This window comes from Pipistrellus hanaki, assembly GCF_964339955.1.
Source record: "Pipistrellus hanaki genome assembly, chromosome: 10".
In the NCBI taxonomy this organism is placed as follows: Eukaryota; Metazoa; Chordata; class Mammalia; order Chiroptera; family Vespertilionidae; genus Pipistrellus; species Pipistrellus hanaki.
The window spans coordinates 30,257,835-30,283,075 of NC_140512.1; the positions used below are offsets into that span (position 1 = coordinate 30,257,835).

A 25,241-nucleotide genomic window follows, 5' to 3' on the forward strand; every position below is an offset into this window, starting at 1 on the left:
AGGGCACATGGCGTCATGCCCACGGAAATTGACTAAAAATAACTTTTATCCTGAGGTGAGAGAAGTGTTTTCGATCCAAACAAAATGTCCCTGTTTATTACTTTAAGTCAATGGCCTTAAACCTGGAGCAGTTTTCAATTTATCAACAAAACATCTCTCTCCAAATACCAGGCCATCATCACGGCAAATGCCCTAGAGAAACTTTCTAACCTGACTGCCTTAAGTTCGCAAAGCAACAATTCATCCTGGAAGCACAGACCTTAGAACAGACAAATAAAGGAGAACCGGTAACCTTTTCCTCAGCTTTCATTAAAAAAAAATAATAATATTTTTTCTGAGTCATCTCCCTCAGAAGATAGCCAGAGGTTGTTGATTGTTTCTTCTTCTTTTGTTTCCTTTTCTATTGACTTCTTCTTAACCTCTGTGGCAAATTAGAGTCGAAAAAGAACAACCACCACCTTAACAGCAGCATTGTCTTGGGGGGGGACACTGAGCTTTACCTGAATTAGGTAGGGTTTCATTCTAAATCCAATCACTGATGTGAACAAACTTCTTCTTTTTGCCAGGTGGAAGGAACTAAAATGTACAATGTGTGCTGAGATAACAGACACTCCCAAGGATATAAGATTTCCCTGCGTGCCTTTTGCTAGAGGAGAATTGGGTAAGCAAAAGTAGAAGGAAAGTTGGGGTATTTGAGTTTGTATTTACCGAGAAAGTAAAGTCATACGTAAAGAGGAAAATGTAACCCTGATGTGCAATATGTCTAATGGCTTTGCTTAAGGAGAAGGGCCTGGGGTTAGAGGGTCATTTTTCGTGCACACCCAGTTTCCGGCATGTGAACTGGAGTCCCTGCGTGGCCTCTGGATTTCTGATGACCTGTAAAGCCAGCCTGCTCTCCTGTTTTCTGAACAAGAACCAGCAAGGCAGCAATAAGTCATGTGCACTCAGAAAACATATGTCTTGGGGAAAGTACCTTTTGGGTCACATACTGTTACATGACCATGTTAGCCATTTTATTGTAAAGGATTTTTATTGGTAAACAAATATGCCAAGACCAATTTGATTTTGTACCTTCAAAAAAAACCTGATCCATCATATCTGTTCTCAGTTAAACAGCAACTTCATCCCGAACCATGGCCTAATTTAGGGTCAACGTTCATTGTTTAATGAGATCACTGTGGTCTCTCTGGGCTGGCAAGCTGTTGAAATGGCGGGCTCACAGTTCCCATGGCATGGGTGCAGATGGGCCTGTTAGAGCTTGCAGTAGAGAACTTTGTGGTACACCGACCCAATCAGCAGTTTCCCCTGGTACACAGAGGCCACTGAACTTGCTTGCAACACTGTCCCATTTTCTGCATAAACCACTGTGACTTTGGGTTCTTCTGATAAAATGTCCTGGATTTGGATCACCTATCAAAGAAATAACAATTGGTTAATTTTTTTTAAAAGTCACTTAAAATGTAACTACATATGGGTCATTTCTCTAGAAGAAGCCTTTAGGTAAACCCTATTTTGTTCCAAAACTACTCTCTATATAAGACGCCTGTTTCCTTATTGGCACAATAATAGGTACTGATCTTACATAGAGGTAGCGACACAGGCCTACCCACAGAGGTGAAGCAAGAAATGTAAATGAGTTGCACAGCTTGGGTGTGAAGGCTTAGGGAGCAGCAGTGACTGGTAAATTGTGGGGAGGGGCTGTTCATAATAATAAAATTATTGCCATGCTGGCATTCAGGGTAGTTTTTTGTGTATTTTCAGATAAACTAGGGAATCTGGATGTTTACACTTAATTCTTGGTTTTTAAATGCTGACAATAAAAAATAAAAAATACTGCCCAAAAAGAACACATCTCTGCACCACACTTATCCATTCCTCTAAATTTAAGGTCTCAAATATAAGATTTTGTAAGTACTGTTTCCTTCATTTAGTTAAGCAGAAATATAATGGTATCATTAGCAATGATGCAGTAGCATGTTAGACTGCAAAATGGCCAATATTTGACCATTTTGGCTGATAAAGGGCAATTTCACACTATCCACCCTCCTATAAAGAGCACACGGTGAGTGTGGAGCCCAGGGCTATGCTTTGGATATTCCAGTCGCCATTGGTTTCTCATCAGTAAAATGAGATGGGTGGGATTAGATTAAGTTCCCTTTCAACTCTAACTTTCTAGGGTAAAATACAATGACCTAAAGAAAGGATACCTACATATAGAAACACCAAATATAGCAGACCAGGAACCCATGTCTGGAGAGAAAAGGACCTCTTTAAAACAACTGGCACCAAAAACAGATGTTTTAGAAAATTGCCATAGTGTTGAAGTGTAGTAGTTACTGATAAATAGTTTATGGAGCACCTTGACTTAAGTAATTAAACCTCTTTTAATAAAACCAAATTATTATAATATTATATTATACAAAATACTCTCCCATAGACAGTGTATTAGATAATGGACTATTATTACTTTTTGCTATCTGTGCTTGAACAGATCCATCATTAGAAAGGAGGTATTTTTTTCAGAACAGCAAACCAAGTCCATGCTATAGCAAATGACCCAAGTTCACCTAATGAGCCAACAAGCAAGAACAAATTAGAATCTGACATGCTGAGTTCCAGTGACCACACCACAGCTTACATTTCTTCAAGTCTTTTAATCCTCCTACTTAAGAATGAGCAAAAGGTACAAGGGATTGCATTTGAACACAATCACAATTATCCTGTAAAACTAAATATAAAAGGTATGAAGGGCCATCATGTAATTGGAAGTACACGTGTGTGTTTAATCCAAGACACAGGCTATAAAATATTTTTTTTTCCTGGTGGGGTAGGTTTAAAAAGAATACAGAGCAGTAGACCAATTAAAAAATAATACCCTATAGTTGATGTGAATAGCAAGTATAATTAGTACATACTGAAAACGCACACCAGCAAACCCCAGTTAAGTCGTAGTGAACATGAAAATGCCTGTGGCCAAATGAGTTTCATGTTCTACACGACAAAATAGTTCACTGATTAAAGACCATGGACACAAATAGGGCCTCGGGGGAGTGGAACTGAGGTGGAAGGAAAGTATTTTAATCCAAAATAATTCTAGCTAGTAATATACATTCCCAATGGCAGGGGAGGTATACGTTGCCCATTTGTGTTTTAGGACTGGTTCCTGGTGTCAACTTTGGCACATACCAAAGGGAGAGTTGAATAGGAAGGCAGGTTAACAAATGCTGAGACCATGGCAATGTGATGCATTATATATTAAACGACTGTGAATTCTCAAGTTGGAGAAACTCACTATTAAAATGAAGATATGGATCCTAACCCAGGCCCTGGGACCACACTCCACTCTCCACTCTGCTCAGATGTACCAAGACTGACTTAGAGGGATTTCTTGCCCTCCAACTCCTAGTCAGGATTGACCAAGGGCCTTGGGGGATGGGAGGCCTGAGGCTGAGGCAAGGCACCTGTTCTCCAAGCTTCCTTCCTCCCTGTGCTGGTTGGCTGCATCCCTCAACCCAAGCCAGGTTCTGCTCAGAAGACCTTCACACGGAGCTCTCTTCATGTCTGGCTTCTGTCAGCATTCCCTGCTCCCTGCTAGCCCTGGGCTTCTGCATTATCCCCTGCTGATTTCCCTACACTCTGCCCACAACTGTTTACATGGTGTCCTTGCATAATTCCCTCAAATTACCCAGTTTAATGCACCATCTGTCCGCTGCTTGGACTCTGCCTAAAATGCCTCCCCAAGTCAAAGTCCTTTTTTCTAGCTGATCATTTGGACCAGTCATCCGTGTCCCCACCCCCTTTTATTTGCCCATAAAATTGAGAATTATGTTTTCAACTAGAAAACATCTGGGAATAAAGTTGCTGATCTGAGTCACTTTTCCAACTAACCTCTGATCCAGGAATGCGCTCCGGGTTGTAGAAGAAGATTCTCATGCCATTGGGGTGGCACCCAACCCAAAGGTCCCCTGTCACGGGGTCCACGGATATGTTATCCACGAGTGTGTCAAAGGCCAGGGTCTTCCGGATTAAAAACAAGGAGAGAACAAAAGACAGCAAATGAGGAAGAAGAAAAAATTTGAGAGATGATTGAGCAATATGTCAGGGAAAGCTACTGTCTTATTCTTGGTCACCACAGTGTTGGTTCCAGGGACACAGCAGTTCTGCCCCTTTCATTAGCGCCCAGGGAATCCCATCAGCTTCCAGGACAGATGAGGGAGCTGGACATACAGAAAAGCAACAGCCCTAACCAGTTTGGCTCAGTGGATAGAATGTCGGCTTGCAGACTCAAGGGTCCCAGGTTCAGTTCCGGTCAAGGGCATGTACCTTGGTTGCAGGCACATCCCCAGTGGGGAATGTGCAGGAGGCAGCTGATGGATGTTTCTCTCTCATGGATGTTTCTAACTCTCTATCCCTCTGCCTTCCTCTCTGTAAAAAAAAAAAATCAATAAAACATATTAAAAAAGAAAAAGAAAGCCAACAAAGGCTATGAAAAATTCAATAAAATCAGTGAACTTAACATCTGCAAATGACCCTAAAACTGAAAGGGGAAAAAATGTTTTAAGTGAAGCACAGAACAGTTCATTTCTAAAATGGCATGTACAAATGCTATTTTTGATCAGCATTGAGAAAACAACCGGGAAAGGCAGGTTCCTCTCTGATGGGAACGTCAATGAAATGTAGGCTCTTCTTTAATGGCTCATCCTAGGCTGTGCAGCCAGAGGACAAATGATCACTCCGGGTCTAATTTTCGCGTTGGAGTTGGGAAGAAGTTTCTTCTTTAGTCTCCTGATATTATCCAACTCCCAGCTCTTCTGCTGTTTATTTTCTAAATATAAGTTGCAAGCATGTGATGACTGCACAGATTGCTGTCGAGGCTTTGCACCAGGATCATAAATAATACCAACGATTCTTAATTCCTCCATTCATCATCTTGGCTGCCTTCTACCGGGAAGAAACCACATCTATTTGTTTGCCTCTCACGCTCAGCTGGAGAAGCAATATCCACCGTGTACCTCCAACAGAGACCAGCATACCTCAGCACCCGGAGACCCTGTAATAAGGGGCAGTAACACATTGCAGAGGCCAGAGCGTGGGCAGGCAGCTGCAGGGAGCCAACGCGGGCCTGTGCTTCATGCTCAAAATGAGAGCCACCCCCACACGTCCCTGAAGGAACTAGAGGGCTCGAGCATCTCGACAGAGTCTCCTTTTCACCTTCGTGCAAAACCGTCGCTTATTCAAACCCTGGACACAGGCAAGGCTGGCCAAAGGAGGTGGTTGAGTGAGCATGCTCTGTCAAAATCAGCCACGGGCCTTCTCCGCAGACCAAGCCCCATTTATCACAGAGCCAGGCTACTCTGATCAGTTACTTTCAGGGAAATGTTTGTCACAGGACTGTGCGATTACCTTTGGAAGGGGTAATGGCTAATTGGTGAATTCCATGGCAGATAAAAGCCTGTAGAATTGGGAGCCGGGGTGAGAGTGGAAGAAGGGCACTCAGAAGCCTAGGATCCCATTCATTCAACACACAACTCCCAAGCTCCGGCCATGTGCTCTGCGAGGAGAGATGGAGTAAGCAGCAGACCTGGTTCCTGACGAGGGAACGCGGAGGGGCCGGTGGGGAGCCTGTGCTGGGCTCCTGCCATGCAATCTGTGATTCTAGAAATACTGACGCACCGCAATGCACGCACATGCCACTTTCCATGCCTTTCCAACGCCAACTGGAAAATGTTACATGCCTGGGTCAAGGGAACTTAATAAACTATTGTCTCAGGGGGGAATTGTATCCTTTGTCAACAAATATCCCAATTTTTAGAGAACTGTAACCCATTGAAGTGGGACTAATTCACTGGCTGTCTTGTTTTTTTGTTTTGTTTTGTTTGGGGGGGGGATTATTTCTATTGTCGTCAAATATGCGTAATGTGAAATTTGTCATTTAATGCAGTTGCATGAAATACATTCACAATGTCCTACAACCATCACCGCTTTCCATTTCCCAAAACTTGCATCATCCGAAACAGAAGTTGTGCCCAATAGCTCCCCATTCCTCCCTCTCCCAGCCTTTGGTAACCTTGAATCTACTTTCTGTCTGTGAATTTGCTGAATCTGGGTACCTCCTACAAGTGGGATCCTGCACCATTTTTTTCTTTTGTGTCTAGCTCATTTCACTTGGCATAATATCGTCAAGGCTCATCCATCTCGTAGCATGCCTTAGTACTTCAGTCCTGTTTAAGACTGAATAATGTTTCACTGTATGAATGTGCCAAACTTTGGCAGGACATAAACCCATCCACATCTCATTGAAAATTCTAAGATTAGTCTCAGCTATCTTATCAAATTTATTGGCACTCTAGGTATTAATGAACTGGTTTAAATAATGTGGACCTTCCAAAAGAAGAATAACAGTTCAGTTGCAAGAATAACTTTAACTGAGTTGTGTCAGGAAACAGACATGATCTGTTGTCAAATGTGGAAGCCAAACCTGAAACTGTACTCCACCTTGCCTTGGCAGGAGCCATGGCTTTGTCATTGTGCATTAAATGTATATTGGATTGGGTTCTATTCTTAGGAAATTCTTTAACTTCCAGTTGACAGCGGTAGGTATTGCTGTAACCATAGTTAGTTCTTATTCCCTCAACCAGTATGAGTGTGCGCAATTCCATTTTACTTCAGCTAATACCAAACTAGCCCGGCCAATGATTTTAAATGTCAGACATAATGTTACATTTGATGGTGCTTCGAGGTAATTTTCTCCAAGTGAAGCCTCTCTTGACAGTTCCTCGGAGGTGCTGTTGGGAAGGGTCACAGCGCCTGGTGATAGTGCTTCCTGCCGTGGGCGGTTATGGCAGGAGAGAGACGTCTTGTTTTTCAGGGGCAGGGATTACCTGCATGATGTTCTACTTTTCTCTTACTTTTTCTTTCCTCTCTCTTGTGTTTTTACTTGTTTTGACCCAAATCTTCAAAACGGATCATAATTGGTGGGGGTAGAAGATGAATCCCTGAAACGCCCAGCACCATCATAGTCATTTAACAAGTGTTTGTTGAATGCCTAGTAGGTGCTGGGAACTCTTCCAGAGGCAAGTCGGGGGGGGGGGGGGGGGGGGCGGGGGGAGAGTCTGTCTTTGTGGAGCTTATATCCTGGGGAGAGGCAGCTAACAGATAAATAAAATTCATTACTAATGCTAGAGGGAAAATAAAGTCATATGGGAGATAGGAAAAGAGAGAGAGAGAGAGAGAGAGAGAGAGAGAGAGAGAGAGAGAGAGAGAGAGAGAGAGAGAAGAGGGAGCAAAGTTGCAAGTGTACATTAGACAGCTGGGGCCTCACTGAGTGACATTCTGATAAAATCTAAAACGCTATGAAGGAGAGAACCAGGGAGGTCTGGAGGAAGATCCCACCAGCAGAGGGAACAGCGCCCCATCCTGAGGCAGGGCCCTGCCAGGCAAGCTCCATAAATCTGAGACAGGAGCAGGGGGACAAGGGTTTTGGCAACAAAGGCAGCAAGGTGATGGGCCACTGGGGCACCATGCCAGCCATTGCTAGTACTTGGGCTTTATACATTTTGTGGAGATCTCTGTCATATTAAACATCAAGTTTAATTGCAGTGCTTCTCTTAGTTTGTCAACATAGGGGCTACCAAGCTTCTATGTGTCAGGGGATAGTGGGTTCTCTCCAACAGGCTACAGGAAGGCCCTTTGACAATCAGCTCCTTGTTTTAGGCCAGAGAAAGTAAGAGAGAAGACATGATGCTTGTCCTAGACCTGAGAGAAGTCTTAACGTCTTGACTAATCCATCAACATAGAAAGAAAAAAAAAGAAAGGGCAAATGAAGAAAGAAAGGAGAGGAAGAGGAGGGAGAGGGAAAGATAGAAAGGAGGGAAAGAGAAAAAAAAGAGAGAAAGAAAGAAGAAGGAAGGAAGGCAAGAAGGAAGGAAGGAAGGAAGGAAGGAAGGAAGGAAGGAAGGAAGGAAGGAAGGAAGATAGGACTAGGAAGACAATGCCAAGTTAAAATTCATTAGAGTAGAAAAAAAAATCACAGTTTCATAGGTGAGATGTGTGGTTGGCTTCTTCCAGCTCCACTGCCAAGTAAAAGTGAACAACAAACACATAAGATGCTGATGGCTCTTAATAAAGGAGTAAAAAATTGGTTCTCATGCCCTCCAATTAGACAGTCCTTTTTTCCTCACTTAATTTCACAAATCAATTAGAATCTAATTATCACTCTGAAAACGTAGAGTGTTAATATATCTTACCTTCAATGAAGTTAAAGTCCAATTAGCATGCTTTTCATACACATGGATCTTATGAGCCAGAAGTTCAGATATATAGACATACCTTCAAAGAAGAAAGAGCAACATCTAAGCACTAGAAGTGATGCAATCCAAAAGATGACAGTGAAGTTGTGGTAACTCTTCCTCGAGAAGAGCTTGGCTCTTAGAGACTGGAACATGGAATCCCTCTCAAAGCTCGTCAAATTCTGAAAACACTAATGAGTTTATAGAGCACACAGGAGTTTTAATCCTATAGTTATTTCTAATAGTGGAAACCTAGTTGATCCCCTTCAGTAGGGAAGGAACTTAGCCCTACACACCAGCTCTGACGTCTGGAAGATACAGCATTGCAGTGCTCCTCTTAGTTTGTCAGCATAGGGGTGAACCTCAGCTTCTGTATGTCAGAGGACAGTGGGTTCTCCCCAACAGACTGTAGAAAGGCCCTTTGACAAACAGCTCCTGGTTTTAGGCCAGTGACAGAAAGTTTGAGAGAAGACAAGATGTTGCTTGTCCTGGATCTGAGAGAAGTCTTCCTCCCCTCCTACCCTGAGTCTGGTTGGAACCCGTGGGTTTAGTATTTTGCACACAGTGCAATGTCACATTCATCATACAGACCTGTGGTTAGTCTAAGCACAGTGATCTCACAACAAAATAAGAAACGACTGCTTGATTATCTGCTATTTTTGGAGACCAGGAGATAATATGAATAATTGCAAAGCTGTTCATGTTGTTTTTCTCTAAATATGTCACTGCCCTGGCCAATGTTGCTCAATGGGTTGGAGCATCATCCCATACACGGAAAGGTTGTGGGTTCAATTCCCAGCCTAGGTACATACCTAGGTTGTGAGTTCAATTCCCAGCTCAGTAAGAGTGTGTACAGGAGGCAACTGATTGATATTTCTCTTACATATCTATGTTTGTCTCTCTTGTGATTCCTCTGAAATTTGTAATGATAAAAGATGAGGAAGGGAATAGATGGATGGAGACCCAGTGCATAAAATTCATGCACAGGTAGGGTCCTTAGGCCTGGCCAGAGATTAGGGTCGATTAGGGCCTTCTGACGGCCAGCCAGGGCCTTCCTTCCAGCTGTTGGCCGGGGCTTTCCTTTATTCCACGCCGCCCCCAAATGGTCAGCACATGTCATAGTGAGCGGTCGAACTCCCAGGTGGTTGAACTCTCGAGGGGACAATTTGTATAGTAGGCTTTTATTATATAAGATATACTGTATATACATCAGTGCTACCCAAAGTGAGGTAACCAGATTAACGCTGGTCTGTGAATTGTTTCTGGGCCACCACCAGCTAATAATATAAATCAGCTACATCACTAAGCACACTGCTGAGTTGACTTTTTCTTCCCATAATAACACTTTTTTGATGAAGTAAGCAGTACCTTGATTTACATTTTGGTGCAAGCTCTTTATCTTCTCAGAAACCGGCACTACTGGAATAAATATACATATAACTACATACTGTTAATCTCATTATATACTAAAAAGTCTTCCCTCAAAGCAAAGCTATTTAGTAATACTAAATGATTATCACAGTATTATTTAGTAGTTCTAAATATTGCAGTATTGTTTAGCAATACTAAACAATAATCACAGTAATATTTACTAATACTAAATGTTTATTCACCCCTTTGAAATGTACTTCCCCTATAAAAATTTTTAAATGTGTCTTCAAAAATAGGAAATTTTGATTTGATAAATTTTACCTCCTGAAGGATGTGTGGGAGGGAGGGAGGGGGGCAATAAAAAAAATCAATAAAATATGTAAAAAAAATAAAAAAAATTAAAAAAAATAAAAAAAATAAAAATTTTACCCCCTGAAAATTTGCTATTTTACATTTTTCTTAACTTCCTCTTACTAAGATAACATGCTAAAATGTTATTATCACATAATTTAGAAAAGGAATATGTTCAAAAGATACCTAATGAGACTATGGAGAAATGCATGACATTTTTTAAAAGATTCCGTACTTGCCATCAGGTGAAATGTTGATTCCATTAGCAAAATCAAATCCATCTGCCACCACTTTAACTTCATTTGGACTATAGTAAACCACATATGACCATGATAAACCCAAGTTGACCTCTAAGGATCTCAAGTAGGGGTCGACAAAATAGTGATCGTTTGTGGCATAAAAGTGCTCAGGTCCCACTGCAACAATATCATTCAAACTGCAATTCAAACACACACATAGGACATATACAGATGAAGGTATTGTACATTACAGGGTTATGCACAGGCATTCGTTAATGTCTATTCCTAAATCAAGATGTGGGATGGAGCCTTCACACTACCTGTTATGGAAGAGAATTTATATGAAATCAGCCCCACCTATACAATCCTCAAAGGTAACAATCACTCTAAGAAACCCTAAGAGGGCCCTAGCTGGTTTTTCTTAGAGGTTAGAGCATTGGCCTGCAGACTGATGGGTCGCTGGTTCCATTCTAGTCAAGGGCACATACCTTGGCTGAAGGCTTGATCCCCCGACCCTGGTTGGAATATGTGTGGGAGGTAACCAATGGATATACTTCTCTCACATCCATGTTTCTCTCTGTCTCTACCCTGCCCTTCCGCTCTCTCTAAAAAATAAATGGAAAAAATGTCCTCAGATGAACAAAAAAAAAAGAAAGAAATAAAAGAAACCCAAGAGGTGATTACAAGTTTACTAATAAAAGCCTAGGTGGTCTTCATGCCATCACACTGTGATGTCCTCACACCATCACAAGATGGCTGCACGCACAGTGGGTCATGCAGGTGGGCAAAGTTGGGCTTAACACTGCGTGCGTGGCACAGAGCCTGCCTGGGAGTTCTGCCTCCTCCCAGCTCTGTGCGCAGCCAGGCCTGGGGGTCCCGTGGCTCCATGTGGGGCAGAGGAGGTGGCTCCAGCAGGTCCCCACATGGTGCAGGGGCCTGGGGGGGAAGGGGCGGCCTCCTCTGCACAGCACAGGGGAGGCAGGGCCAGTGGGTCCTCACTCGGCTTGGAAGTTTTGGCATCTGCGGCTACGGCCTACCTCTGAGGCAATCTATCGAGGAGCCCTGGATGGGTGGCCGGGGCCTACCTCTTTGGGACAATCTATCATGGGACTCCCACACTGTAACAGAACACAGGCCAGGCTGTGGGGACCCCCCCTCCGCCCCCCAGTGCACAAATTTCGTGTACTGGGCCACTAGTGTAATATAAAAGTGCTATTTACTATATCTTAAAAGTGCTATGGGGTGTGTGTGTGTGTGTGTGTGTGTGTGTGTGTGTGTATGTGTGTAGATACTAAATTCAGTAGACATTAAATTAGACCAGGAATCATTATCAGGGCAAAACTTATTTATGCTCATATAGCACTTATTCTCATAGAGAACATCCACAGCATCCTCAGACAAGAGAACAAATACTGGCAACACTGTGACTTGCATTTTAAAGCTCTGCTACTATTATTGCTGTGTGAGTTTAGGAAAATCAATCATCTCACAAGTCAGGGCCTCAGTTTCCTTATCTGTAAACAGAAGAAGAGATGGGCTGATGTCTTTCTGTTTTCTAGAGTCGCTTCCAGCTTTAAGGTCTCATGATCCTAAACTGAGTAAAATGTCCATGAACAAGACTACTCAGAAGCAGGAAACTATGGTGTTTTCTCTTTCCTTTCTGATTTTGATTCTCTCTCTGTTACTGAAAATCTAAGATATATGAGTCTATTTTTCTGCTTTAATAGGTACAACAGCAAACACATAAGTGAGTCATTCTTTGCTGATTGAGGTGACAGAAGTTTCCCGGAGCTATTATATTATCTGGGAGAGAATTATCTCTCCTCTATTGCGGAGGCCCTAACGGCCAGCATATCAGCGCTGATGTGCTCTGGGCTCCTGGGCGAGTTAGATAAGTGCACAAAGCCTCAGTTTTCTCATCTGTAAAGAGAGGTTAAATGATTTTCCCAAAGTCATACAGCTCATTAGTATAAGAATAAGGGTCAGAATCTTAATTTGTGGAGTTGCAGTGGGAATTACAATGAACAATGCCTGTCGCATGCTTTGCAAGGAACCTGCCACTCACTAAACCCTCAATCAATAGCAGCCACTATCACTAAATGAGAAAAAAAGGTCTAGGAATTTAAGTTGAGTCTGTATGGGCTTCAGGCATAAACCTGCAAGTTAGAGGTTTTCTTTCTCTCTCTTTTTTAAAAGCACATTTCCAAATTAGTATGCTTTACAATCACTTGCTGGTTTTCATACAAAGGAACAGAGGAGAATAGTTTTAAAAAACTTTTGAGCAATAGTTTTAAAACTGGATGGAGACCATTTGAATCCTGTCTTGCTTGCTATTATCTGTGGGGTCATAGCATGTCACTGAACTCTAAGCCTCAGTTTCCACACTATACCTTCAATAGCTGCAGTAAGAATGAAATGAAATAATGAATGCAACGCCCTCGACACCATGCCTAGTATATAGTTAAATGACCAATAATGACCATTGTGTTATTATTAATAATAACACAGTTAAATTATAATATGCTAGTAAGTCGTAAGTTAATGCTATAAACAATGATTAAATACAATACAGAAAATATACAAGGGTAGTTCTTGGGTTGAGAGTGCAATGAATTGGGGCACTGGAGTTATTTTCAGTTTGGTTCTACATTGCCAATGACCAATATTTTTGCAGTTGGCTCAGAAAAAGAAATCCTGGGAAATTAGACAAATCTGAATTTCCAAGATGAGATGGTGAAACAAATAACTTTTCACTATTTCATAGTGGCCAGATCACCAGCTCCAGGGTCAAGCTACCAGGATCAAAATCTCAGCTGTACCATTTACTAATGGCGGCATCTGGGGCAAGTTAAATACTCCAGGCTACAAATGTTTAAAAGCCAAACTGGTATAAGAATGTAACCTAAACAAGAAGGCATTTGTAAAAAGTTAATAAGATAAACTGTTTAAATGGGTTATTGCAGCACCTAACATAGTTAAAGCTCATTCTGTTACTACTACTGTGTATACTTTTCCCTAATTTAGATCTTGGTATTTGGCACATTCTCAGTATCCTCATTCTCTTTCTAAAAGATATTTATGGAAGGATTGTATGAATAAACTCTCCCATAAAAGATCTCTGAATTTCCACTCATCCCTGGGATGCAGAAGAAGACCTGGGCCATAGTTCCTCATCAGCCACTATGTGATTGATAGACCTTCCTCCTGTGACTCAATTTCTCTCCAGTCTGCTTCTTCATCTTCAACACCACCAGGTAAGAAAGGAGAGGAAAGGGCACGGGTAACACTCAGTGCAAATTACGTGCTAGGTGCTTGACTAGGTACCTGCATTTGAGTAATACGTGGTTTAAAAGAAATCTAGGTTTACAAATACCAAGGTAATTGAATACTGCATGTCAATCATTCAAATAGAGTTTGGGTTCCTAGAAAACCATAATGATTAGAGGGTGAAAACTGTTTGGGAAGCTAGTGTCAGATTATTATCCTAAATCCATCACTTGCCTCATGAATCAAATCCTAAGGTAAGCAAAGAAGTCAACTTTGTGTGCGATTGAGGGGGTCCTTGCCTGGGTACTTTTTCCATATGCTATGTGGTCCAGGAGCCCAGGATGGAGCTGAGTGTTCCCACAGACCTGCAATTTCACCAGTCCTGTGCAACCTCACTGAAGTAGAGGCAGTGCAGGAAAGTCTTGGAGGCATCTGCTTTCAGATCTGCTCTCGGGCATGTGTGTCTAATTCATAAACATCTCAGATTCTATTTTAAAAAACAAAAGTAAATAACCAAAATAAATACATTCAAAATGCAAAACTCGTCTATGAAACTGGTTTGGGTTTGGAATACTAAGTCTGTTCGTGGCAAAGAGCAGAGGCCAGGAATCATAAGCCAGTATCCAGCCTGCCTGGGAAAGTGGCCACAGGGAATGGGTCCTCTCTGAGGGACCTTGGTCCTCAAAAGTTTCTGCAGGACTGAGCATTTGCAGAAGTGTGTGATAATTAGAAGGGAGGGGTGAAGAGCCATTATCCTCCTTATCCCCCAACCACAAGGAAAAATTACAAATGAATGAAAGGGAAATAGAAATAGACAGATTTCAGTACCTATGTAGAAGTTCATGTCTGATAGTTTTCAGATGCAAAAGTGATTTTTCTTCTTTTTGAAATTTAAACAACTCAACGGTGGACTTAGCATCTGGATGGTTCACCACCAGCAGGTACACAGTATTATCTGAGAAGAGATTAAAAACAAAAATCGAAACTTTAACTGAGCTGTCAGCTGTCAGAACTATCTCCAAAAAGCAATTTCAACCCAACTCCAACTGGCACTTAGGGTGTCAGGCAGATGGACTATTTTCATCTCTTTTTAGAGAGGAGCATTTGCAATTGTTCCAAAGAGAAATGACTAAAGGAGGAACCAGTGACAGTCTCTGAAAACTCCAAACTCCACCAGGGGAAAAATAACCTTAAATTAAGAATGAGCAGTGCTTGATACTAAAACTCCAAAGAGCTTGTTAAACTTTCTCTTGCAGATGGGCTCAGCGAAATGTGGAGTTGAGATAAATGGTGGGAAATACTAATATGAGAAGGTTTGTTCAGGTACAGTTTACACAGTGAAAGATGATAAATTCCATAAAAAGGACACTTGAGAGAGAGTGTCAAAGGGAAGCCACTCTGTGAGTCCATGTGACTAAATCAGAATATTAGGGGCTGAGGCCTGGGCATCAGGCTGTTTAAAACTTCACAGGTGCTTCCATGTGAAATTTGGGGTTAAGAAGTAGTGTAGAGACAAAGGCAATGGCTACAGGAAAAAAAAAAAAAAAAAAAAGGAAGAAATTGAATTGAAGACATAAGAGATGAGGGGGTGTGGCAACATATTAAAATATGGAGACACAGTCTGAAGACAAAACAGAGTAACCAGTGGACAGGGAGCCAAAGCTGACCACAGTGAGTTTCTGTCACCGGACCTATAGGCTGCAGGTACCTTATGTTAGACAATCTATTCCTGTCATGCCTGGATCTGTAAAATGATTTAAAATGGAAAACCCATCCTATTAGGGCTGACTACAGTAATTATAGAGATATGAATGTTGGTAATATTATAGTTTGAAAAATTAGGTGCTTTAGGAAACTTAAATATTTTAACATCCTCAAGTATTTAAGTAGTTACAATATATTTATTTAATGTAGGGGGTGAGTTTAAAATGCAGAATAAAAGCATTACCCATGATTATACTTTAGTTGGCTGAAAAGAAATATTTATGGGTTAACTTTCTAAAATTTGGTTTTATTTCTAAGAAACATTACACATTGTTACCTTCATCCGTGAATGTGCTGATCCCATGCGGGTTAAATGAAGACATATTGAATTTACTTCCAGAGATACTCAATTCTAATACTGCTGGATCTTCCTCGTTTAGGTCCATCAATAGTATATTTCCAGGTGTATTGGAGTCAAAGTTCTTATTTCCAGGGTATTTTAATCCCTTATGAATAATGAAGGAGAAAAACCGGGCCCATTAGAAATGGTGATGGAGGTGGTAGATGGCCCATGGGTTCACTCTGTCTGCTTCATGCAGCAAGGCTACATGGGCAGCCTGTTGGCTGGTTTCTGCAATGGGCCCACCGAGGGCTCTGCAAACCAAATGCTCCATCAAGGAACCCTTCCCTCACAGGCACAAACCCATGACCAGCAGGGAAGTCATATGTGTCTCATGTCACAGATACCAACCCATGAGAAAGATAAAAAATGGAAGAGCAGGCCAAAGGGGCATTTACTAAAGGTGTTGAACAATATACTAGTAAACAAGTGCCAGGAGCTAATTCCAGCATGTCATAAATGCAAGAAGTTTCATCAAAAGGTTGATGGAACCTTGAGGATTGCCTGCTGGAAATGGCTAAGGGCATTTCCCCACTCCTAAAGATCTGCATAGATGATTGCTTGTTGCCTGACAGCTGAGGGCATTTTAATCTACATGTTATTGCCTCCTACTAGCCAAACACCTGAACAGCTAGGCAGTTCCCCCAATCTGACAATGGATTCTGTATACTAAACCTACCTTGTCTTTGATATGTATATCTACCTTGCTTTAGTACAATTTGTGTCAATAAAAAGCAAGGGGTCCAGAAAGATAAGAGAACTTGGTTCATATAGCCAAGATCTTCTGGTTCCCCAAAATGCTTTCCAAAATTATGTTTCATCTCTAGAATCTTTAATAATTTATAGCAGCCCCTTCTCCAGATTCCTAAACCCTTCTAGATGCTGGATAAGACCCCCGGCCTTAGCAAGGACTATGAAGAGAACATTGTTTATGGTTTTCAGACCATCCCTTCACAGGTTCTTGAAAGCATCTCAGGCACAGAGATTTGGGGAAAATCTAGTGAGCCTGGATACAACTCCTTCACCTTCATTAGAACAATGCAGTTCTTGTTTGTTTGAGACATTGGGGCCCCATATGAAAATCTGCTTAAAATCTGTATTCTGTTGCTTTGAAAAAGGTTTGCTAGAGATTGTTGTAGTCCTCCATCTTTATAAGAGAAAACTGAACTAAATAAATTACAACCGGCAGCGAAGGGTCTTCAGCAGCTGGATGTCTTGTATACTGAATCCTCTGAATTCCTTCATCCAGGCCTAGATGGTCAACCCCTTTTGTTTGAGCTGTATGACTACCACAGTGATCTGTGTGTACGAGAGTTTCCACAAACATGGTCGACTCTCTCTTCAAAGTCAGGAAATTATGGAATAACCTATTAGCAATTTTAAATTAAAGAACTTACTCTGAAAAGTATAAAAAGCTAAAAAGCTAATTGACATGTGGAGGGGTATAAAAGTAGACTAATTTAGCAAATATTTGAGGATACCATTTAGCTTCGAGGGATAGGTAGTTGAATGGGAAGCCATTGTTACTCACGGGGCTCACAAATTGTTACAATGGAAGACAAGATAAAATAAGAGTTCAGCCGGGACCGGTTTGGCTCAATGGATAGAGCGTCGGCTTGGGGACTGAAAGGTCCCGGGTTCGATTCCGGTCAAGGGCATGTACCTTGGTTGCGGGCATATTCCCAGTAGGGGGTGTGCAAGAGGCAGCTGATCGATGACTCTCTCTCTCATCGATGTTTCTTACTCTCTATCTCTCTCCCTTCCTCTCTGTACAAAATCAATAAAATATATTTTAAAAAAATAAATAAATAAAAAAAATAAGAGTTCAGTGTGCACACCGAGATACAAATGTGCATGGAACACATGTGGTCATAATTCTAACACCAGTGTAAATGCATATACAGTTTGCTTTTGGAGCCCTGGGACTGCTCATTTTATTTGAAGTTAAGCATGGGTATATAGAAGGCTTAAATGAAAGACTTAAGCTACTGGTTCTAGAAAAGGGTCTTTCGAAACTCTTACAGAGCTAATGAAAGCCAGTCCATTAGGAAGTATTTCCAAGTCTTCAGAACCCGTTTCTGCCAGGAAAGAGAATAGATAACATATCACACTCTTGCAGGAAACTCGTGGTCCCTTTTTTACTTTTATTTTTTTATCATTCCTAACTTAAAAATGGGGCTACATGTTTGGCTCTTTTTGAGAGGGTCAGAATAATTAATCCTTTCCTTTATTTGTCTGATTGACCAATGTGATTATATAAAATTAAAAGACATTAATATCAATATAAACTAAGTATAATTAAAATTTACACCTAATATATTTGTTTTAAATTGAAAGACTAGAAGTTTTTCCTCAGAGTCTAAAATCTCATGTAAAGTTCATGGAAATTCACAAAATGTGCAAAAGGTGCAATAATTTGAAAATAGCCTGTTGTTTATTTTAAAGACACAGAGTAAACTACCAATATATATTAATTCTTAAGAATTCCAAATCAAATAAACTCTTTGAAAAACACATTGGAAACATGAGCCAAATCTAATTGTTTCAGTTGAAATGAGAATATATTTCAAATGCAGTGTATGCATTTACTATTAATTATAAACATCAGTAAAATATCATTAAGTTAGTTATACTTTAAATATGTGTAATCAACCAGTCTAGAAACAGATAAGATCTTTTAGTTTTGTACTGATACTCTTAGTGGAGAGTTTGTTTTTCAGATATCTAGTAATATTTAATATCAATATTGTATTTGTTTTTAGAAAAAAAAATTGCTCTATGAAATATCTAACCAAGCTTTACATGCTAACTGAATAAGTCACCTGGTCTAGCCTTTCTAACCTTAGGCAAGTAACATAAATAATTCTAAAAAGAAAAAAAGAACAAACAAAACAGAAAACAACCCAAGTATGGATCTCAAATAAGCCGTGCTCTACTAACAAAGCTGGTTGGTTTCAATCATATGGGAACTTAAGTCTTGTGACACCCCCTGTTGGTTGCCTACCCCAACTGCTCTTCCCCTGCCCTTTTATGTTTGCTGACAGAGCCTGCCTCCTACAAAGGAAGCCTGATAATTACTTTTCCAGCTTCCTTTGCAGCTAGGGCGCCAGTCCGTTGTTTAGGTCTGACTAATAAGATCCAAGGGGAAATCTGCTGAGAGCTTCTGGGGAAATTTTTCCTCCCTGATATTAAAGGAGAGAAGGATGAGGAGAAGCCTTGTGGTAATTACAAAGGTGTGGGAGGGCTTTCTAAAAATCGACCCTTTACTCACTGCTTTTTCTCCCTCTTCTGTCTCTCCTCTGCCACTTCCTCAGGTTATATCACCATGAAATCTAATGCTCCATTGTTTTTGCTAAATGGGCCAAACAACACCACCAAAATAAACAAACCAAAAAAAATAAATGATCAAAACACCACGGTCCACACCTTGGCAATGTGTTAGTGAAGGCCAATGTAATTTATTTTAAATTACCTGACTTAATAGTTCTCTTCTGGCTCACAGTTTAATTTTTGAACAAAGTTTAACAGGTGTCCTAATTACATAAATAGCAAGGTCATACTGCAAGTTCAAATAAGATACTTCCTTCTCTCACATACTTACCTATTCCTTTCACTAAATTACAGTTAGGAAGGTCTACTGGTTCTACTTCTCGAGAAGCTGCAAATCGTTTTCTGGGGGCAGAAAAAAGGGGAATAAAATACACATAAAACTAATCAGAAATTATAATTAAGTTGCAAAGGTAAGTAGCCAACAAAGTTTTCCTTAACTGTACTTTGGGTTTCAACCCCAGGGTTTTTGGTCCTTGGAACTTAAGCAATTCTACTATATGAGTATCCTCTCCGGGGCTGTGTGTACTCTGGCAGGAACAGGAACTATTTCATCAGCCCTGTAAGGAGGCCTAGGTGGAAATTTGAATTAAATAAGCAACATGGTTCCAATTTATTTCACTGATGTTTTAGAGCCGCTGACAGATGGGCCTCCAGCCCGTCTGCCCAGTCTGACTCCAAAGTCAGGACTGGGCATCTGCTTTCAGGTGCGTGACTTGAAAAATGCAGGTGTGCTTAAAAGGATTTATAGCTTCAGAAAATCTTACCCGAGGCCAGCGTAGAAAGAGGTGTATCACACAAACATACCCAAAGGCAGTGTACTAAATATGAGTTCATAGGCATCAAGGGGGACATTGGAGTGAAGGGCAAAGGGAAAAAGAACAGATGTGAGAAGGAAGTACCAGCAGGCTGCCTGAGTAGAGCAAAGCTATTGATGAGGCATTTGAAAGAAATGAACTAGAACATTAGCATCGCCAACAGATTTAAACAATAAACACTTTTTACAACTAATGATGCAATATAGTATCATAGCCATAGTGAGCAGCAACAATTACCTAAGAATCCTGGACATTTTATTTGGCTAAAGAAAGGCCAAAAATAAATTACCTTACTGATAATTTAGTCTCACAGAAGGAGGAGGATGGGCTAGAGAGTAATGAACAGTTTGGATAAAATACCTACCAACCTGGTACACAATGACAGGGATTTGGGGGCAACTGATCTTTCATTATTCATTCAGAAAAAAAAAAATGTAGCATGGCCCTACTACCATGCCATTGGCTATCAATTTCACCTTCTAAGAGGGTCTGACCTAAAAGGCTAGGAGTGAGGTCCAGTAACTGGCTTTGTCAAAGCACCAAGTTCATCCTGATGTTCAACCAAGGTAGAGAACCACCAGTCTGGCTGCCAGAGATCCAGAGAAGAGGAAGGCCTAGCCTGCAAGGTGCTGGCGGTTCCCTAAATGATGAATATGAACTTAGAAAAAAGACTTTAGTCCTGGCCAGCGTGGCTCAGTTGGTTGGGCATCATCACCATGCACCAAAAAGTTGCCGGTTCCATCCCGGTGAGGACACATGCCTGGGTCGCAGGCTTGATCCCCAGTAGAAGGGAGTACAGGAGGCAGCCACGATGTTTCTGACGTTTCTCTCTTCTCCCTTCCCATCTCTCTAAAAATCAATAAACTATCATATAAAAGAAAGAAAGAAAGGAAGGGAGGGAGGGAGGGAGGGAGGGAGGGAGGAAGGAAGGAAAAAAGGAAAAAAGGAAGGGAGGAAGGAAGGAAGGAAGGAAGGAAGGAAGGAAGGAAGGAAGGAAGGAAGGAAGGAAAAATGGACTTTAAAGGAAGGTAGGCATCTGCCCCAGGACATGAGAAACTAAAAGGCATTTCAAAAATGGGAATCTGACATACAATCACAAAAGTGCACACTAGAGAAATAAAAAGGGAAAATGAGGGAACAGTGGCTTGAAAATTTTTAGACTGAGACCCACATTAGGAAAAGCATTCACACACCCACACACCACACCCATCTGAAATAGGTTCACAAACGAATTCTTACCCTGATACATGTGCTAGGTACCTCCTTAACTTTTCTATTTAATTTTATTTCATTTATTTGAAAATACTGGTCATAATCTGCTGCATGGATTTTGTGACCCACCATTTTTAAAAGCACTGGCCTAGAGAAAATTCAGTGAACATTCATACAGTGCTTCAAGGAACTCAAAGGAGCGGTACAATATGTTAAGGGAGAAGATATAACCAAGGGCAGTACAAAGAATGGCATGAAAGAAGAGAATCAAGGATGTGAAATTGCTAAATGGGCCAAGTCTTGTGAAAAATGTCAAGGAGAGCCAAATTAGTTCATCTTAGAGTAAGGTGACCAGATCGTCCTGCTTTTGGCGGGACAGTCCTGATTTCTAACAAATTTTCCCGAGTCCGGTGAGAGAAACGGAAGGGAATATACGGTTTTCAGCGGCCATGTGGCTATTTAGCCAGGATATGAGCTTTATATTATTTTTGTTAATTTTATAATGTTAAACTTTATTAATAACAAATAATTGTTGAGAACTGATTATCGAGAACTGCTTATCAAAGTTTGTATTGTTGATCAGTTGTTAGAATTCAACCACCATTGTTTGGACTTAATGAACAATGGCATTTTTTGGGATTGGCAACGATGAAAACATTTTGTAACTGTCTCTCAGACAATACACATCGTACTGCGTGCTAGTAAGCTAAACAAGTGATGTCATTACAAATCAGCTATTCAGATAATCTAGGTAAGTAATTTATTTATTTATTTCATAAATACATAAATTTTCTTGAATTTAGCAGACAGTACTCATATTATTTATATTTTATAGTGGCGGCAAAAAGTCTAGCGCTGGCCTTGAAAGTGACACTTACGACTATACATAATTTTTATTTATTTATTGTATTTGTAAATTGTACTTAAGTTGAAATTTAAAAAAATATATTATAATACTATTTTTGCGTTCTATGGAAATTTTTGTTGCTCCATATAGACCAAATTTTTAATCAAGAACCACCTTCCCACCCCCTCCCCTTCCCCACCCCAGTCAATGGTGTCCCGCTTTACCAATGTTAAAATCTGGTCACCTTATCTTAGAGTCAAAACCACACCAGAAGAGTGGGCATGCTGCCTGCTTCTCAAAGTTCATTAAATGTAATAGGTTCATGGAAGGCAGAGAAAAGCTAAACTACCCAGTCCCTATTCTATAATAATTCTAGCTTCTCTTTCAGGGAAGATCATCTCAAACCTGGAGAACAGAATGATCACAATTAAAACAAGTCCAGGGTAGGTAAGGAGGTATTAAGTTAGCACTAAGTGGCTTTGAGTTCAAATCTGTGGCCAAAATAAATCATATATCAACAGGAAAATCATTGCATTGGAGGAGTCAGGAACAGTGCCAATCACCTCTTATGTTCCCCCTAGCCCCAGGCCTATATAACTTCCGCACTCCCATACACCCATCTCTGAACTAAAAAACATGTATCCAATGGAGATCTGGCTTGGCCCTGATGCAGGCCTCAGGACAGAATCTCTGCTCTTCTCTCCCGTGGGGTAGATTCATGCTCTTCTCTGAGACTCAGCGGCCTTACCTCTAAAATGGGGATAAAGGCATTTTACTGATCCTCCAGAATCTTCTGGTTTTGCTCTAACACGGGTGACACAGGAGTTGACTGTCCTTTAGAGAAGTGCATACAGCTCCCCTGGGGAGCTTGTTAAATAATGCTGATTTTGATTCAATGGTGTGGAGTGGGGCCCAAGACTCTGCAGGTGCAGGGAGCTCCCAAGTGATGCTCATGTGTCTGGGCCATCGCCCCTTTGACTAGGGAAGCTTTAGGGCCTTTCTGACAGTGGGAGCAATTTTCCTTCCTGCCCTTGTCTGTGCTGTTCCAGCAGCTTCTGCAACCATCCCCCATCACCCTAACCACCATCTTCTCAACCCTGCATTGCTTCTCTGCCTGCTCTTCAAGCCCTCTTTCCATTCTAAAACCAGAAGTCCAACCCACTCCGCTTTCCTTTTCCCTACTCAGTCATCTGATCAAGCCACAAGTTTGAGGACTGAAGCTCCCTCCCAGCAGAAGACATCTCCATGAGGGAAGGCTGGGAGCGAGGAGGTGCGGCTGCGAATGGAGAATCCAAAGGAGAAAGCTCAGGTGGGTGTTAGATGGTTCCTCTTCCCTTTGCATCCGAGGGTGAGATCACAATGCACACATATGATAGAGCACGTAAGATATATTCCCCTTTGGTAGCAAATAGTTCCATGATGAATAAAACCCACAAACCAATTTTCCCATTATTTAAAACCTCAAATCACTATGTCTTACTTTTTTCCCTAACTGTTTATGATTCAAAAAATAACCAAGAATTAGAAGGGGGGGGCGGAGTTTATTTAAAAAATCAATTAATTCCCTAACCGGTTTGGCTCAGTGGATAGAGTGTCAGCCCGTGGACTGAAGAGTCCTGGATTCAATTCTGGTTAAGGGCATGTACCTTGGTTGCAGGCTCAATCCCAGTAGGAGGTGTGCAGGAGGCAGCTAATTAATGTTTCTCATCAGTGTTTCTAATTCTCTATTCCTCTCCCTTCTTCTCTGTAATATCAATAAAATATATTCTTAAGAAATAAGATAAAATAAAAATATCAATTAATTACAAAAAACAAAACACCTCTTCTGAATGTAAGCTTCTAATTAGTCCATATGGTTATATAATTTTTTTAAACTCCAAAATGTTCAATTTGATTTTTAGTAATGTTTTACTTCAAAGTCAACAGCAAGGTAGGGATTAAATGATCTCTAGACTTTGAACCCAACCCCTATAAAAAGTTACCTCAAAACAACTGATCCGTTCTTAAAACCAGCCCCCTCCCTCAGTATCTAACAACATATACATTCTTTAAGGGAAATAGGGCACTAACATTTACACAGGCACAGTGTTAGTTGCTTCCTATATGAGGGAAGCAGGATGTTAGAGATGTAAAACGATTTGTCCAAGATCCCACAATGGAAGGGACAGAGCGAGAACCCAGGATATCAAATGCCAGTGCCAGGGTTCTCCCCCCTCCTTACCCCTCCTCCCCAATCCCCACTGGAAGACATGGGCCACGGTGGGGACTCCTTTCCCTGATTCACACAATATCCGGGCGACCCCAGCCTGGTTATCTGTTTTGAAGGGAGATTGAGAAGCGAATCTGTAGCCAGGCACATAGATCTTCATGAAAATTAATTCCTGCACGCCAACTTGGCCACTCACAGCACTGACAACTGTCTCCTTAACCCATCCCTCAGACCTTGAGCAAAGAAATGTTTCCAAGGGTCAGAGGAAAGTTGGACAATCATTTACAAAACCCCTGAGGGAAGTCCATCCAGCACTTGCCTGCAGGTTTTCTGATAAGAGCCTGGACCCCACTTTGGGGGGTGGGGGTGTCCTGGGTTGGTAGGGGTTGGGGTGGGGAGAATAGGTGCTGCAGCCCACGCCATAACTCAACTTACTGGTAAGATGGGTGATCCCTGAAGCCTGTCATTGCCAGCGCCAAGAGGGTGAGCACCATCAGCTTTGCCATGGCTTGAGGCAAACTAACAGTGGATGGCCTGGTGCAGGGACAAGGAGAACCTGCCTGCCTGCAACTCTGCACCATGGGAAATTGCCCCCCCCACCCCCCCACCCCCCCCCACCCCCGCGCCTGCCCCTGGCCAAGGTCCCGCCCCTCCAGCTATTGAGCTGCTCATGGGGGGGGGGGGGGGTTGGCAGGGGACACAGAGGAAAGCATAAACAGCTGCCGAGACACGCAAAGGAGAAGAGAACAAGCAGGTAGGAGCTGAAGGAGAGCCAGGCTTTACCCAGACCAGGATCCATCTGGCACACAGACTTTATCTAGAATATTACCAGTTTGGGGGGCAAAAAGAAACAGTGAAATACATACAGACTCTTAAATTTCTATCTGGAAATGGCATATGGTTACTTCTAATAACATATCATTGGCTAAACTAAGTTCTATGGTCACTCTTAAGTTCACGAGCATAGAGATGTATCCTTGGCCCACTGAGAACAGCATGCCAAAGAGAGAACCAGGGTGTTTGGACAATTGTTGTCCAACCTACCATAGAAGTTGAGAAAATTGACTATGTGGCTTCTCTCCTAGGCAAGTAGAAATCATGCTGAATGTCTGTGTCTAGTGCAGGGGTCTGCAACCTTTAAGACATAAAGAGCCACTTGGACCCGTTTCCGAAGGAAAAAAAAACCTGGGAGCCGCAAAACCATTGCG

The 25,241-nt window shown here is 41.5% G+C and overlaps 1 protein-coding gene across 2 annotated transcripts; it reads right to left on the reverse strand.

The window, feature by feature from the left end:
- Positions 1 to 1,004: 1,004 nt before the first annotated feature.
- Positions 1,005 to 24,658, reverse strand: LOC311629221 (serum paraoxonase/arylesterase 1-like). Of its 2 annotated transcripts, none has more exons than XM_084897174.1 (9): positions 24,469 to 24,658; positions 19,222 to 19,292; positions 17,643 to 17,698; positions 15,558 to 15,726; positions 14,345 to 14,471; positions 10,246 to 10,446; positions 8,247 to 8,328; positions 3,889 to 4,017; positions 1,005 to 1,410 (listed from the first exon to the last, which is right to left on the reverse strand). In XM_084897174.1, exons 1-9 carry the CDS (start codon positions 24,612 to 24,614, stop codon positions 1,252 to 1,254), a joined length of 1,140 nt encoding a protein of 379 aa, XP_084753300.1. In that variant the 5' UTR covers positions 24,615 to 24,658; the 3' UTR covers positions 1,005 to 1,251. The 2 variants fall into 2 exon arrangements, with proteins under 2 accessions (XP_084753300.1, XP_084753301.1); XM_084897175.1 differs by lacking the exon at positions 24,469 to 24,658 and adding an exon at positions 23,007 to 23,242.
- Between the last annotated feature and the right edge of the window lie 583 nt (positions 24,659 to 25,241).